Here is a 15,911-nt window from a genome sequence, read left to right on the forward strand (position 1 = left end):
AGATCTTACTTCCTCCTATTTAAGACTTTTCCTTATCCTTGCATAATATGGGTTGGAGAGACGAAATAACGTTTCCAACCAAGGAAGTCAAGCAATTTCTAGGTGTTAAATTTATTACAGAGTCTTGCGTGCTTCTGAGTCTCTCTTACCAGTCAAGATATAAAGCACTGATATTGTTTTATAACTTTAACGAAGAAATAGATTTTGCAGGCCTATGCATGGCCTCTGTTCTTCTAGCTTCAAAGTTAGAAGAGGAGGTTTGCACTCTGAAAAAGGTGATATACGTCTTTAACTATCTTTACACAAGATATGAATCGAAGCCTACACCATTAACAAACAGGTTGTCGATCAGACTCAAGGAAGGATGTATACTTGCTGAAACACAGATATTAAAGTCTTTAGGATTCGACGTGTCATTTGAAGATGTATATGGAGAGTTCATTGACTTTCTTGAAACCACAGACTTTTCTCCTGACTTCATAGGTAAAGCCATCCAGGTCTTTAACACAATAATCCAGTGGCCTGAAGCAGTAAGTCTCGACCCCTGCTCATTGATAATAGCCACAATAGAGTCTTTGTTCAGCAGAAATAAGAGATTCGAAGACTACACTAGAAGATATAGGCTGTTTCAAGAGAAAAGGGTTAATCTACAAACATACGAAGAAGTAGTTACTACAAAGAACATAAGTGAGAATCTAATCACGGGCTTTTTCAAAAGACAAAAGCGGAAATAAAAATGATAAGATGCCACAAAGTAAAGTAAAACCCATTTAATTCTTTCTTCTTTTCCTAGGTTCCTCATCACTTTCCTCATCGCTATCATCTTCTTCATAATCATCAGAACTGTCGTAGTAACTTTCGTCCTCTTCCAGCTCCTCCTCACTCGATATGTCGCTTACATCTTCATCAGTAGAAATGTTTTCTGTTTCGGAGGTACTTGACTCCTCAGTTACCTCACCTTCAGATTCTTCAGAACCCTCCTCACTATCTCCTACCATGAGCTCAGACCATGCTCCATCTTCATAAAACGAAATCGGGTCTTTCATTATACTTCCAATAACATTGTTCCACCGAATGCTTGCAGAAGTCTCCATAAACAACACATTGTTAGAGTCAAGATACTCCTTGAGCTTGTTGACACTTTGTACATCCACACTTAATATACTCACAAGGAGCTTGGACTTATTCTTCATAACAACATCCAAAGGATATTTGTTCTTTAGGATGAAGAGTACATCTACGGTTTTCACCGTCAATACAACTCTTTCAAAATTAACAACCTCAACATCCTCCAACGTTAGAACAAAGTATGGTGTCTCATCAAGGCTTACAAGACACTCATGAGTTTGTTTGATCATAACACTCTCCCTAAACGGGACCCCATAGAACCCCGCTCTTGGAATCTGGACTTTGAAATGGGTTTCAGACTCAATGCTGCTTACAAACGATCCAAACTGTTGGTTTATCATTTTCTGCCTGTCTTCTTCTTCTTTCTCGATAATGTATTCCATATGCTCATCTCCCCTCTTCATAGTGTCATAGACCATCGCGTTTCCAGCTTCTCGATAAAATTGCACATTTACAACTTTTCCTCCAAGAGTAATCGGGTTCCATAGGTGAAAGTGAAGAATGCAGTTTGTCTCTACGTTTCCCTCAGAAAAAAAAATGTGCCTGATATTCGAAAATAGAATCACAACATTCTCTTCTTTAAATCTAAATCCGTTCTCATGAAGTTCTAAGCTACCAATCTTCCGGCGCCTAGACCCACCCTTCATATCTGTTTTCATATAAACGTCTGTAAGGCTGAGAGGCCTTGGATTGACCTTTAACTCCTCGGAGATTTCCACCTCCTCTACAGTCTTTCTTGCCGAGTGAACCTTCTTTAGATTGTTTATCTCCTCAGCCAGATCTCTGGAGTTGCTTCCACGAACACTTATTGACTTGATCGTACTCAAAAGATTCTCTCCTTGCTCACATTCCGTATCCTGTCCTTCTTCCTTTCCCTTAGTCTCGGCCTTGAAATTGATTCGGAGAATCTTCTCATCAGTAACAGCAACACTCTTGATGTTAGAAATGTGGAATGGAACGGCATAACTCCCAATGGGTATAACAACCGATTCTTTTGAAAAGTCTACAACAACTCTTCCTTGCCTAGGCACAAGTCCTTCCTTGGTATACGGAACTATTCTAACTTCCTTCTTCTCTTCATCTTGTCCTCCACCAGAAACATTTCTATAAAACTCAAGTCTCTCCTCAATAAGCTTATCAAGCAATTCCTTTTGATGCTCCCTCCTTCTTATATTCATTTCATACTCCTTTGTCTTGTCTCTAAACCTCGATTTCTTATCTAGAAAGTCAAGAGCCGTATCCTGGGATGTTAAGTATTCAGGCTTCTCCTCAAGAAGAAAAGTATTCGACAGAGATAGTACTTCGTTGCTCAGCCTAATCACAAAGACACACCCTTTTTCCAAACAAAATGTGTTTTTGAAGCTTCTTTCCTGGCTCATCAGCCCAACTGTATATACAAAATCCGGATCAAATTCCAACCCATTTTCCGAAAAATACTTCTCCGTTTCAGAATATACAAACCCAGAGTCAGCCCCCGGGCGAATAAGCCCGAGAATGTATTCTTGAGCCATATACGCTTCCTCCATATTAGTTACAATCGTTCTGGACACCTCGCTACAGTATCCATTGTATCTCACTCCAATCCTGAGCCTATCTCTTGTGTATTCCACAGGAAATGAAAATTCACACAAGCTCATGTCAACTCCCTCCACATCAGAGTTCATCATCTCTTCAAGCCTTTTTTTCTCAAAAGCTCCTTCCCACAGCATCTCCATCCCTCTTTTCATTAGTGCAGATACAGCAACCCCAGATGCCCTGCAATTCTCGATTTCTTCACCATCCTTTATCAAGAATATCTTTCCTACCTCCTCAGTGATGTCCTCCACATTGATTCTTTCTAGGATCTTTCTACAAAAGTCTCCTTGCATTTCTTCACTCCCTGCAATGTAATAGGAATCCTTAAGAATCTTGTAGATCTCATCCATATTTGAGTTGTCTTTATTACGCACAACAACATTCAGACATCTTATCTGCCTAAGAATTTCAGACTTCTTTTGGCTCGTTATTACAGTACACGCATCATCAATTATCAAGATGGTCTCTGGAAATTCATATCCAAGCAGGTAGATAAATAGAGCCGAGTTTATCCGAAACTCGAGGACATCCTGGCTCTTCCCTAGCATGGCAATCAGAGGTTTCCCAAGGCGTTTCCTTATCTCCTTTGACCTCTTTACAAACCTTTCTTCCTCAAGCCTGATCATTGACATCTCAAGGATTAAAATTTTTATTCATCATCTAAGGCCAGCCTTACCATCAAAGCTCGCCATTCAATTGAAGAAGTATACTCTACTACTCTTTGTCCCACACACAAGGCCTCCATCACCCTTTATGTCGAAGCAGTATACCTCGTCATCACAAACCAAATCACTCACTATCTTTTTCTTGCTTACCCTGAACATCTTGATGGTTTTGTCCTTCGAGCACGAAACTATCAGGTCGTTCATCATTCTAACCTTGTAAACAAGATCCACATGGCGAAATATCAAGAGCTGCTGGCCAGAATCCATACTCCATAGTCTTACAGTCTTGTCGAATGACCCGGATGCAGCATAAAGCCTATTGGGTGATATGGAGACAGAGATAACCTCAGCATTGTGCTTCATTCTTTTATATAAAGAAAACCCCTTCCAGATAATTACATCTCCTCCATCACATCCAGACACCATATAATTTCCATTGCAATCAATTGTATTAATTCCAGAAGAATGCCCTCGGAGCTCGTCAAAAAACTTGAGGTTCTTATATACTTTGATTCTTCCATCCTTGCTTCCAGATGCTATGTAATCTTCTCCAGAGCAGATACATGTAACAGCCATCGTATGTGCATATGAAACGAGGACCTCTCCGCTTAGACTCCACATAATAACTGAATTATCCCTAGACCCTGTGACCAGGTTTCCTTTGTGAAATACCAGTGATACAACACCTTTCTTGTGCCCAGGAAAGCTTCTAATATACTCTCCAGAGATTGAATATAAATTAACACTTCCATCAAGTGCTCCACTAGCAACATACTTCCCATCTGAAGAAATGTCAAGGGACAGAGTCCAATGACCATGTCTTTTGACTACTTTGCTCTGAGTCTTTGTTCTAGGGTCCCAGAATCTTACGGTGGAATCTCCACCCCCGGTGACAATTACATCACCATTTTTTACGCACAAGACAGGACCTTCATGTCCACTAAAGGATGAAGAACAGTGGAAGGCTGCCTGTGTTGCTGGCTCTTCCTCACTCATTCTGATCTTCACAACTTCCTCTGCTGATGAAATGTTCTGTATTTTTAATGTCTCCTCGAGAGTCTCAAGAACAGGCTGTCCATTGATATAAAGTGAGAGCGTCGTGTTTGCAAGAAGCTGCAATTGTGATCTAAGTATTTTGGTTGGGATTTGAAGTCTGTCCGATACTTTGCGCCCTTCTTGATCCTCAAATTCAACGAGAACCAAATCCGACATAGGGTAGAGGCAGTTAAAGTTTTTATTAGTAGGATGTAGCAGGCTTTATACACTGTTTTCTGATGATGTATGCACAATGGAGTCGGGCAGAAGTATATCATCATTAAGGAAAATTTTATCCCTAGTGATGGAACTGAAAGATGCTGCAAAGGCTCACATAGAAGCTTACAATGCGATCTTCGATGAAAACATTCTTGACAACCTTGTGGCTGGTATTCCGCCATTGATCAGAGGAAGGACAAAGATAGTTGTGGAAGAGATCCACATTTCTCCTCCCTTTCTAAGTGATAGAGACCATATTTCTGTAGATAGGAGGTTGTTTCCTAGGGAATGCCGTGAAAGAGGCCTGACATACAAGGGAAAGATGGTTGCAAGGGTTTCTTTGTTCTATGATAACAAGCATGTGATGACTGAGGATAAGTTTGCAGGATACTTTCCCATTATGGTCAGATCGAAGCTCTGCCATCTGAGAAATGTTGAGAACATGAACAAGGTTGGAGAGGATGAAGGAGAAGTTGGAGGGTACTTTATAGTTAATGGAATTGATAAGTTCATCAGGCTTGGGATAATCCAAAAGAGAAATCACATATTTGCGTTCAAGCAACGGAAAAAGGAAAACTTTCTTACTGGCTATGGAGTATCCATAAGATGCGTTGGTAAGGATGAGATTGGGCACTTGAACAGCTTATACTACTGTACTGATGGGAACGTGATTATCAAGATATTCTACAGAAGGTCTACGTTTCTATTCCCTTTGGTTCTTATTTTAAGGGCGTTGATTAATACAACTGATGAGGAGTTGTTTGAAGCATTAGGAGGGGGTGAGAAGGCTATTCATCTTCTCAAGTGTTTTGCGGAATACAATGTCTTTTCAAGGGCAGAATGCCTTGATTACATTGGGTCTCGGTTTTCAGCAGCCATAAACGTTGGCACAAAGGTCGAGGCGGCAAAAGAGCTTTTAAGCAAGTATGTGGCTTCCCATCTCACATCGAATCTTGACAAGTTCAACTTTTTAGTACTTGCAGCCAAAAAACTGTTTTCTTTTGTGGACAATGAAATAGTAGAGGATGATTTTGATTCACCTGGTAACCATGAATTATTTACAGTAACGCAGGTTTTGTCCTCTTTTATAAAGGATAAGATAGAAGAATACATGCGGCTGTTTCCCATTATATATAAAAAAACGTACTTTAAAGATGGAAGTGGAAAAAGGAAGCTGGAGAAAGACTCCGAGGTTGAAGATGACCTCTATGAAGACAAACTAGACCTGTCTAAGATCAAGGAGATATTTAAGAAGACTCCTATTAATATTGGACAAAAGTTAGACTTGTTTTTGTATGGAGGGAGTACGGTTCTAACCAGTTGTTCGGACATCCTACAAAGAACAGGATTTGTGATTACTGCAGAGAGAATCAACTTCTACAGGTATCTCTGTAATCTTCGTAGTATCAATAGAGGTAGCTATATTTCTTCATTAGTAACAGATATCCGTAAGCTTAGGCCGGAGTCCTGGGGGTTTATCTGCCCTGTGCACACTCCTGATGGAGCTCCGTGTGGGATTCTTCTACATATGGCCAAGGGAGCAGAAGTTGTTTCTAAAGCTGAAGACTTTGACATAGACGTTCTCTTTGAATTTGGAGTTGTTCCGGTTATCAGAGGTGTTAGAATGGATGTTCCTGTACTTGTAGACGGAAAGGTAATTGGGTCAACATCGTCGCCACACACTTTTGTTCGTATGTTAAGAGAATACAAAGTCAAGAACAATCTAAAGATTGAGATAGTATATAGCGAAGGGCCCAAGATGTTTCCTTCTGTGTGTGTTTTCAATTCTATGGGGAGATTTACCAGAAAGGTTATGAACAGAAGGTTGAACTCGGAGGAGTGGATTGGAATAATGGAACAAGTTTTCTTAAACATAGATGTCGAAAAAGGAAAAGGTGAAGGAGACTATTATGAAATAGACAAGACTGATATATTGGGAATACTGGCAGGATTAACACCATATTCTGATCATAACCAGAGTCCTAGAAATATGTATCAATGCCAGATGGCAAAGCAGGCAATAGGGCTTCCGGCATACAACATTAAGGCAAGAGTAGATTCGAGTATGTATACAATAAACTATCTACAATCCCCAATAGTCAGGACAAAAGGATATGACCTTGTTAAAGACTATCCTGTGGGGGTTAATTGCATGGTAGCCGTTCTTTCCTACACGGCATATGATATGGAGGATGCTTTGGTTATCAGCAAGAATAGTATTGATAGAGGGTTATTTACAGGATACGTTTACAAAACAGAAAAAGTATCTTTGGAGAAAGGCCATTATTTTACATACCTTCTATCTGTCGGAAAGGGAATAGAAAGGGGATCGGTTTTATATAGATACGTTGATCAAAGCGGTAGAGAATATGAGAGTAAATACTACGAGGCCGAAGGTGGGATTATAGATTCTGTTAGAGTATTTGATAATGATATAGGAGAAAGGTGTGCCACATTTACTATAAGGATTGTTAGAAATCCTTCCATTGGAGATAAATTCAGCTCAAGACATGGGCAGAAGGGTGTTTGCTCAATGCATTGGCCAACCGTTGACATGCCATTTACAGAATCTGGATATGTTCCTGACATCATTATTAATCCTCATGCGTTTCCAAGCCGAATGACGATCGGCATGCTGATTGAATCGATTGCAGGAAAGGTCGGATGCCTGAGTGGAAGCATCCAAGATGGAACTGCATTTGAGAAGAGTTTTTTCTCAGGGGAGGACGAAAATGGAAAAGAAAAGGAATATCTATGTGAGGAGCTCCAAAGACATGGCTTCAACTACTATGGAAATGAGCCGATGTATAGCGGGATATCGGGAAATGAATTTCGTGTTGATGTGTTTGTAGGAGTTGTGTACTATCAGAGGCTGAAACACATGGTTGGAGACAAGTTCCAGGTGCGTACGACAGGGCCAGTCGTATCTACTACCCAGCAACCAATTGGAGGGAAAAAGAAACAAGGAGGAATTCGCTTTGGAGAAATGGAGCGTGACGCTCTAATTTCCCATGGAGCCTCACATCTTCTACAAGATAGACTTCTCAAATGCAGTGATGGAACGATATTTGAGTATTGTGGAGTTTGTAAAAGTATTCTTTTTACGAACAATGGAGACTGTGTTTGCGGAAGTAATGATCTAAAGATAGTCGAGATGCCATATGTCTTCAAATATTTATGCTACGAGTTGCTTGCAATGAACATAAAGGTCAAAATCGATCTGTGAGTAATTAAATGGCGTTTTGAATTTATCCTTATTACTATACTCCCCAACTAATGAGAAAGACAAAGAAGAATAACACGAGAAGTAAGAATTCCCCAAGGGACGGCTTGGAAGGGGGGAAAGGCCATAAGACTGAAAATGACATTGAGGCAATATTCTCTAAGGTAGATTCTCCGAAGATATGCAAGGTTAAAGAAGGAAAGGAAGATGAGGAATCCGACAAAGGAAGATATTTCTCTGTTGGAGAGGGTGGTAGGAGATATCATGAGGGGCTTCCGGTTTATACGCTCGAAGAGCTTCAACTTGGAGATGGTGGAGGTGATACCGAAGATTGCCCAATATATTGCGACTGTTGCACGTGAGACCTCATCAGCTTGGAAAGTTGAACCATTATAATTTCGATGAGTTTATTTTGGAATGATGTTTTTTTCATAATTTGCTCGATTAATCATTTGTATCCTTTCTAGACCTGGCTTCCATCTACCCTAGAATGGCTGTCTTTCTTCTTTGACGACTTAATTAACAAATCTATATGTTTCTGAACCTCTTTTTCTATCATCTTTCTTTCTATCTTTACATCACCTTCAACAGGAGTTTTTTTCTCTGGAGACTGTTGGCAATCCTCCTTTTTCGTTATAGAAAGCCTTCGAACCCTTTCTGCCATGGACTTTAAACCTAGCTCTTCGTTAAGAGCCTTACAAAACTCATCGCAATCTCCATTCCAGAAGAAATCAAAGAGATCGCCAAATTCCCTAGAAGGCTTATCAAGATTCACAAGTATTCTTCTCCCTCTTGTTGTGTTAAGCCTACAGAAGTATTTCACCAACTTTTTCACTCCAAAAACTTTGAGGCTTGTTCCCATGACTATAAACAAATCACAATCGCAATCATATTGTGTCATTTTTGAAATAAAAGAGGAATCCGGATGTGATTGGTTGTAATGTATTATTGTTGTATGAAACACCCCGACCGGCCTTTTCCTCGTATCTTTCCCTCTTTTCTCGTTACGTCTTATGCACGCAGAACATACGATCTCCTCACCTTTACCATATGTATCTCTTTCTGTATCTCCAAAGTCTACCTTATATCCACAATACAGACAGCCCAGCTTCTTCATATTTCCATGAAGATAAACAACCGTAGCCGATCTGTCCTTTGTAGCAACTAGACCAGCCTTTTCTTCAAGTCCATCGATATTCTGTGTATACATTCTGAACTTTTTGGAAACATCGGAATAAAGAGAAAGGAACTCATGTGTAGGCGAGGGGGCAGCCCGGTCTATCATATCCTTAAGCTTGCTCATATATTTCAAATAATCCTTCCTCATCTCTTTGGACATCGATGTGCTGTATGTGAATAAATCACTACCACTAATTCCCAGGTTTTTCTTGATATCATTAAAAATGCCAGACCTCGACCTAAAGTCAGGTATTCCACTAGAGACAGATATCCCTGCACCAACAACAATGGCAACCTTTCGTCTTGAGAACATCTTGATATTAGATCTAATCCACTTCGAGTCTATGACCATCATCTCACAGGGCCTTAACAAAAATATTTCTTTGCCAAGCTCCCAATGTACTTCAATAAAATAGTCAGGAGAATAAAGAAAGAAAGAGCCCAGCTCAGAATACTTGTACTCGGATTGGATAATGCGGGTAAGACAACTATCCTACACAAGATCCTCTCTAAGCCAATAGAAGATGTGCATCCGACCTTTGGATATCAGATCTATGATGTATCCTATAAGGCAACTAGTCTTATAATTCTTGATATAGGAGGACAATCGATGTTTATAGAATATTGGTCAAGTTACTATGAAGATGTGGATGGTGTTGTATTTGTATTTGACTCCAGTGACAGTAGATCGTTTGTTGAACACATAGGCCATATAAGGTCCATACTAGTTAGCACGCCCATGCTCATATTGGCAAATAAGTCTGACCTCAACCCTATGTTTAATCCCAATCAATTTGGAAAGGACTTTTGTGAACTTCTTAAGAAGAAGGATGTAAAGCTCATCAAATGCTGTGGGATAAAAGGGGATGGATTAGAAGCAGGGTTTGACTGGATGCTAGGCAGGGCAATGGAAAGACTGGTATTAGACGAAGGAGAGAAGAAAGAGTTATAGAAGACGACCCTGGAAATATGTAACTTTTGAAAACCCACTCCCGGGCCACATGGGATTGAGGATGGGGAATGCACACACTGCATCGGAAATAAAAAAGCACAAGAGGGAAAGAAGCAGAAGGCTTTTTCTAGAGGCTTATGGATTGACAGCAGACCAGAACTTGTCCAAAGATAGTGTAGGAAGGTACATATGTATAATCTGTAAAACCAAGCATCTGACAGAAATGAGTTATGTGAAACATAGGGAGGGGAAGAAGCATCGGGAGAAGCTTTCAGCCAAAGAAGAAGTTAAATCCAACATTCCCACCCATAATACACGATGCCTAGTAAAGGGAGACAGAAAGGGATACGGGATTGTTATTGATTACAAGCTTGCTGAAGAAATGCCACAGTACCGCTTTGTAAATAGCTTAGAGCAAGCTGTTGAGGACTATGATGAGTGTTTTGGGTATCTTGTATTTATATGCAAGCCATACGAGAATGTCGGATTCAAGTTTGAAAGCAAGAAGGTCGATAAGGATTCCATATATGAGGATATCGATGAAGAGACAGGAACATATACATTCCATTTTTATTTTTTGGAGGGCCCATGAGACTGAGGATTCATCGATTTTTATTCCTACTTTTTAATCCCAGCAGGATGTTATTTTGTCCTCTGTGCTCAAGCATGCTAGTTGTCAAGAGGCAGCCTGTGGGAAACGAGCTCTCATGTAGGATGTGTGGGTATTTATATGCAATATCCAAAGAGATAACCAAGGCAACGCCCATGACGCCGAAGAAGAATGATGGGCTTATTGACGAAGATGATAACTTGAAGTTTGTATCAAAATGTGGCAAGAGGTGCGAGTGTGGGTCTGAGGAGGTTTCCTTTGTGGAGCTTCAGACGCGAAGTGCAGATGAGCCAATGACGATATTTTATAAATGCATAAGATGCAAGAAAGTTTGGAGAGAATAAATAGCAGACCGCGGGTGTCCACCTGTAAACAGAATAAAGCGTATTTATCAGCTACTCTTCTTCGCCATGCACTTCTATCTCAGAGAAAGCAAAGAATATCTCACCCTCTTCATTGTTGTCCCCCTCTTCTTCATACACAATTCTGTCGGAGGGCCAATCCTTGGCTATAGTTATCCATTGGCTCAGGATCTTTGACTTCTCCCCGTTTGTTACAAAAAACATGTATTCTGTAGGAAGGCCGTATCTGTAAACGGATTCCACAAAAAGCCTCAGAAGCTTTACATGAACTAATATCTTAAGAGCTTCTACTAAGTGAATATGCACAAATGTCATAAGTATTCTTTCAATAGCCGAAAACCTCTCCTCGGCCTTTCTTCTCTCTGTAATCATCTCCTTCGAGGATATCATGTTCTCATCAAGATCCTTAATCAGAAAGCCCTCTTCATGCATCATATTTCTTATTTCTTCCTCCGAATGGTGCAGGATATAAAGCTTGAAAAGGTCATGATCCTCATCGCTGTTTATCTTTTCGACAGCATCCGACGATATGTGGGGAGACTCGTATACTATTCTATTGAACTCCGAGCTCTTGCTCTTCTGGACAACTACGTACATGACCTTAAGGAACTCGTACTTCTCTTGCTTTTCAACTATTATGTTGAGGTTGATGTCGCACAGGTTTCCCCTTGTAAGCTTTTGAAGTCTGTCACATTCCTTCTTTGCTTCGTTGAACTCCTCAGCCTTCTCTTCATATGCTTTGTTAATTCTTTTGTACTCCTCCTCAAGAAGTAAAATGACCTTATCAATGGAATTGGTCATAAAGCTTTGTGAATCCCATTTAAGAAATTCCTTCATTCTCTCAGCGCTGTTGCACACGTTTCCTTTTCCCATATTGTCTCCACCAGAGTATCCCACGAATGTTTTGAGAAGACCCTCACACGATTTTTCTAGCGAGTTTAGTCTTTCTACCTGATTTACTATCCCTTCCAAGGACACTCCTGTGAACGACGGAAGAAGTATCCTGCTAGAATGGACCCCATATTCCTCTTGAATCTGGCCTTCCGTTGGATGGGGTGTGTCTTCTTCTACCGGTAGTCCGACAAGAATGAACATCGGGGTGCTATATTTTGGTGTTTAAGTGGGCTGCTGTGAGCAAGGTTTATATGATCCAGGACAGGATGAAAGTGCATTGATGTTTGAATTGGATCTTAGTGTTTCATCAGCTCCAAATAAATAAAGACAGTGAAACCCTATGTAAATAAATGTATCTCCACAGATCAGAGGTAGAGGCTGGGATTGAAAGGCTCATGAAGACCGCAGAGGACAGCGAGATTTCAGAGAAATGTAGGAAATTGTTGAAGGAAATTGATAAGCTCGAAGAAGAAAACATCAAGGACTTTATCAGGAATACGCGGGATGTTGTTGATGTTTTTATGCAAGGATTGAAGGCCAAGAGACAGGCACCGATTTTTGTGATAGATTTCATTTACACCTTTCTTGTCAATGACCTTCTTGGTTTAAACGACATCAATGAGATTATCGATGTTATTTCTGCGGGTGTTTGGTGTGAATCATCGAAGATGAAGATACTTCAGATGAGCTACTACATTATAAGGTATGAGAACTTCCGAGGGGATCTTGCATTGGCTTTATTTAAGAGCATAGTAAGAATGGTTGATGATAGAAGCAAGCAAGTTCAAACAACTGCAAAGCCTATAGCAATGCACTTAGTCGATGTTACTTTCGGCAAAGCATGTGCTGTCTTCAAGGAAGAAGCCCAGAGTGAAGGGGATGAGCTTAATTCTATTACAGATTGTACAGATTCTCTTGAAAGATGTAGACCTGGATCTGAGAAACTACTTCTTCGAAGGGGCCTAGAGACGGAGAGCCCTATAGATGACGGGATTTTATTTCTTCGGTATCTTTTGCAGAATGTCGGGACCTCAAAAGAAATGGGACACTTTGTGATTGATTCTGTGGCTTTGGTGACTCAGAAGAGCGAGCTTTTTGAATATGAGGAGTTTAGAAGGATTTATAGTACAGAAGTGATGGAATTGTTGAAGGGGCTGATCAAAAAAGGGTGTTCTTCTAAAGGAAATGTATATAAGGTGATTTCAATTTTGGTTGAAAGACATAACTGCTTATTTGAGAAAGGAATTCATGAGGTGTTTGATGAGATGGAAAGGTCCTATGGTCTATTCGATGATCTAGAGATGGAGATGTTTCTAGACTTCTTTGGATCATTGGACATGTTAGTATTTGACAGTTATTCTGAGACTATAGGAAGAATGTTTTTCAAGATTCTTGAGGATGCACAGCTTGATAGAGAATCTGGAAGTGAAGGTGCCATCAATACCCTCAGAAGCTCGTTGAATAACCAGTTGGAAGCCCGAGGGAAGGCCAGCGGAAGATTTCATTCCCCTACAAAGGCCTTTTTCGGTAAGTTTTCTGAGGTTCTGTATGCAAAACTATCTGGTATCGTTAGCCCGCACCCTAGTGTTGAGGCTTTACTAGAGATTGTTCTCAGATTCTATGCCATTTCTGGGAACAAAGAAACGTTAGAAATGTTTATGGTTCTTGGATGTAAGATTGGGTTTACAGGTGTTGTTTGCAGAGGTGCAATTGAAAATAGAAAGTACATCCAGGACTCTTGGCATATTGTTCTTAATTACTGCAAAGGCCATCTTGGAAGCATCATGGAATCTGTTAGTGGCTTCGATGCCGAGGAGATTTTCTTTTTGATAAAGGCCATAGAGAATCTGGAGCCCGCTAATGCGTGGAGTTCGAAAGATAAGGTGGACTTTTTATTATCTGTGTTTAACATCACCAAGCCTGTTGTAGTGGAACCACTTAATGTAAAGATATTTGAAATGATTCTTAGCGGGATATTGAGAGAAAGTAGCAGTGATGAAGGATATTCGATTCGAATATTCTGCTTTATCCTAGTAGACTATGTTGGACAACTAGAAGCCTTGACGTCTGACGTTGAAAGTGTCATTTTCATACTTCTACAAAAGATGCTTAACCGGAATTTAGAGAGAAATGGCTTGGAGATTCTCGAGGCCATGTCTGAGGTGTTGAGGACAGTAACGCCTGAAAGTTGCTGGGACATTGTTTTCCAATGTATTGAATACTCATGTATTCCTTGCTTGTATCCTTCTCTGTATCCTATTATAAGATGGATTATAGAAGGATCTGGACATCTTATAAGTGATGAGCATTTTGGAATACTTATTAGTTGCTTGCACTCGATGTGCTTATCTGCAAGTAATGAGATAAGCCTGAAGGCTGTGTCTATCTTTCAAGACGTGGGAGAATGTTTAATGAGTAGGAGGGCCCTTAATCGGTTACCCAGTGGCGGCGAGGAAAAGGATAAGAGGGTGAGTTCTGCATGGATAAAATACATCAAAGTTCTTGGGGAGACGGCGAATGATGGAAGGTGCATGGTGCGTGAAGCATCGATCAAATATCTTGTCATGTTTCTTGAGGCGGAATCTGAGGTGATGAACTCTGAAGAGCTAGATTTTGCTGCAAAAAACAGCCTTATTCCTCTGTTGGAAAAAGGCAAGCAATTTTTGAAAGTACAAGAGCAAGAATCCCACTGCACCTTGATGTTGATACTCGATGAATGTAGCAGGGCTATTGGGAAGATGCATTATCATGAAGAGTTGTACAGTAAGTTCCTTGAGGTGGTTACTGATGGAATATGCTGCTCTGATTCTTCTGATATTCAGAACATATGCGTTGAGAGTCTGCGGATGATAACAAGTAAAACTTCTGAGACGAATCCTGGGAGCAAAGGACAGTATCAAGAAGGGAATGACAATAGCTCTGAGGACATAGGATTTAGGATGGGAGGTGGAGAAAGGAAATCTTTGAAGCCTTTATTGAAGCTAAGGGACTTAGTTTTCAATGCATACAAATCGATATTTAGCAATATTCCTTCTGATGAGGGATGTTCTATTAACACGTATCTTGAGATGATAGATTTGGCCAAGGAATTTACATTCAAAAGTTCTGAGCTTCGAATATTGGTTCCTCTGCTTCGCAAATTTGTACACAGCGGGAACCGAGTGATTCAAGAGAAAATATTAGATATGGCTGAAATGTGGGGATTTGGAATCGATGTGCAACTGGAAGCTTACAATAACTGGATGAATTTGAATGACGTTCGGCTGAGTAGGATGCTTATTGAAAGAATGGGGAAGGTACTATCGAAAAACTCTGAGGACACCTGGTATTCTGAGGTGGTGATCGATCTAGTTGAGTATTGTAAAGAAAAAGCTTTCTGGGAAGATGTTGTCAGGGCGTTTATGAAGAGTTCCGAAGGGATAAGAACTCGGACCTCATTTATTTCGTTTATAAATGGAAGTAAGATGATTTTTGATGAGGCGGCAAAGGTAGGAGCTTCCGAGAATCTGGAGGAAATGGAGATGGGAAATGGATTGAGTGGGGAACCTGTTGAAAGCATGGTAAAGATTGTAAAAAAGAGAGAAAGGATTGTGCTGGAGTTTCTGATGTTCTACCACGATATCTTGACCAAGTTTGCTAGTGCCTGTAGTTCACTACAAAGTCATTCGATACAACCTTTTGATCAAGTAACTATATCTGATGTTAGGGAGGGATATAAAGTTATATTTGAGATGAGTGAGGTAGGATCTGGACTTGGGAAGGAAAGTATTTGCTTTAAATGTTATGAGATATTGTTCCATGATGTTGAGCTGATTTATAATGACGTTATTGAAAGGATCAGAAAGGTTTTGAGCGAGTATAACGAGATGGAGATGATATATAACGGAATGTATTCAAGAGTAAAGCAGAGGGAGGTATACACCATACTAGAGAAGATATGGAGAAGCGAGAATAGGAGACTTGTAGACGATGTTAAGGATATTCTCGTCGAGTCACTTAGGTCGAAGGACTACAGAGTTATTGACCATGTTCGGAAGTGTTTAGAGCTCATTCTTGTGCAAAATTAAAT

The 15,911-nt window shown here is 40.3% G+C and overlaps 11 protein-coding genes across 11 annotated transcripts; 7 read left to right on the forward strand and 4 right to left on the reverse strand.

Annotated features, from left to right (window-relative positions):
• Positions 1 to 47: 47 nt before the first annotated feature.
• Positions 48 to 734, forward strand: EROM_030300 (hypothetical protein; the record flags this gene model as incomplete). Its single annotated transcript, XM_009265873.1, has 1 exon — positions 48 to 734. One exon carries the CDS (start codon positions 48 to 50, stop codon positions 732 to 734), a length of 687 nt encoding a protein of 228 aa, XP_009264148.1.
• A 36-nt stretch (positions 735 to 770) lies between these two features.
• Positions 771 to 3,335, reverse strand: EROM_030310 (nucleosome binding factor SPN subunit SPT16; the record flags this gene model as incomplete). The annotated part of the gene is made up of 1 exon (XM_009265874.1): positions 771 to 3,335. The coding sequence occupies one exon, from the start codon at positions 3,333 to 3,335 to the stop codon at positions 771 to 773; it is 2,565 nt and encodes an 854-aa protein (XP_009264149.1).
• A 60-nt stretch (positions 3,336 to 3,395) lies between these two features.
• On the reverse strand, positions 3,396 to 4,580 carry EROM_030320 (WD40 domain-containing protein; the record flags this gene model as incomplete). The annotated part of the gene is made up of 1 exon (XM_009265875.1): positions 3,396 to 4,580. The coding sequence occupies one exon, from the start codon at positions 4,578 to 4,580 to the stop codon at positions 3,396 to 3,398; it is 1,185 nt and encodes a 394-aa protein (XP_009264150.1).
• A 127-nt stretch (positions 4,581 to 4,707) lies between these two features.
• EROM_030330 (DNA-directed RNA polymerase subunit B) lies at positions 4,708 to 7,848 on the forward strand (the record flags this gene model as incomplete). The annotated part of the gene is made up of 1 exon (XM_009265876.1): positions 4,708 to 7,848. One exon carries the CDS (start codon positions 4,708 to 4,710, stop codon positions 7,846 to 7,848), a length of 3,141 nt encoding a protein of 1,046 aa, XP_009264151.1.
• A 50-nt stretch (positions 7,849 to 7,898) lies between these two features.
• Positions 7,899 to 8,207, forward strand: EROM_030340 (hypothetical protein; the record flags this gene model as incomplete). Its single annotated transcript, XM_009265877.1, has 1 exon — positions 7,899 to 8,207. The coding sequence occupies one exon, from the start codon at positions 7,899 to 7,901 to the stop codon at positions 8,205 to 8,207; it is 309 nt and encodes a 102-aa protein (XP_009264152.1).
• Positions 8,208 to 8,308: 101 nt separating this feature from the next.
• On the reverse strand, positions 8,309 to 9,379 carry EROM_030350 (SIR2-like protein involved in telomeric silencing; the record flags this gene model as incomplete). Its single annotated transcript, XM_009265878.1, has 1 exon — positions 8,309 to 9,379. The coding sequence occupies one exon, from the start codon at positions 9,377 to 9,379 to the stop codon at positions 8,309 to 8,311; it is 1,071 nt and encodes a 356-aa protein (XP_009264153.1).
• A 42-nt stretch (positions 9,380 to 9,421) lies between these two features.
• On the forward strand, positions 9,422 to 9,976 carry EROM_030360 (ARF GTP-binding ADP ribosylation factor; the record flags this gene model as incomplete). The annotated part of the gene is made up of 1 exon (XM_009265879.1): positions 9,422 to 9,976. One exon carries the CDS (start codon positions 9,422 to 9,424, stop codon positions 9,974 to 9,976), a length of 555 nt encoding a protein of 184 aa, XP_009264154.1.
• Positions 9,977 to 10,025: 49 nt separating this feature from the next.
• Positions 10,026 to 10,568, forward strand: EROM_030370 (splicing factor 3A subunit 2; the record flags this gene model as incomplete). Its single annotated transcript, XM_009265880.1, has 1 exon — positions 10,026 to 10,568. The coding sequence occupies one exon, from the start codon at positions 10,026 to 10,028 to the stop codon at positions 10,566 to 10,568; it is 543 nt and encodes a 180-aa protein (XP_009264155.1).
• Positions 10,569 to 10,615: 47 nt separating this feature from the next.
• On the forward strand, positions 10,616 to 10,930 carry EROM_030380 (DNA-directed RNA polymerase subunit M; the record flags this gene model as incomplete). Its single annotated transcript, XM_009265881.1, has 1 exon — positions 10,616 to 10,930. The coding sequence occupies one exon, from the start codon at positions 10,616 to 10,618 to the stop codon at positions 10,928 to 10,930; it is 315 nt and encodes a 104-aa protein (XP_009264156.1).
• A 51-nt stretch (positions 10,931 to 10,981) lies between these two features.
• EROM_030390 (vacuolar ATP synthase subunit C) lies at positions 10,982 to 12,043 on the reverse strand (the record flags this gene model as incomplete). Its single annotated transcript, XM_009265882.1, has 1 exon — positions 10,982 to 12,043. One exon carries the CDS (start codon positions 12,041 to 12,043, stop codon positions 10,982 to 10,984), a length of 1,062 nt encoding a protein of 353 aa, XP_009264157.1.
• Positions 12,044 to 12,192: 149 nt separating this feature from the next.
• On the forward strand, positions 12,193 to 15,909 carry EROM_030400 (hypothetical protein; the record flags this gene model as incomplete). The annotated part of the gene is made up of 1 exon (XM_009265883.1): positions 12,193 to 15,909. The coding sequence occupies one exon, from the start codon at positions 12,193 to 12,195 to the stop codon at positions 15,907 to 15,909; it is 3,717 nt and encodes a 1,238-aa protein (XP_009264158.1).
• Between the last annotated feature and the right edge of the window lie 2 nt (positions 15,910 to 15,911).

Source organism: Encephalitozoon romaleae, chromosome III (assembly GCF_000280035.1).
Source record: "Encephalitozoon romaleae SJ-2008 chromosome III, complete sequence".
Classification (NCBI taxonomy): Eukaryota; Fungi; Microsporidia; family Unikaryonidae; genus Encephalitozoon; species Encephalitozoon romaleae.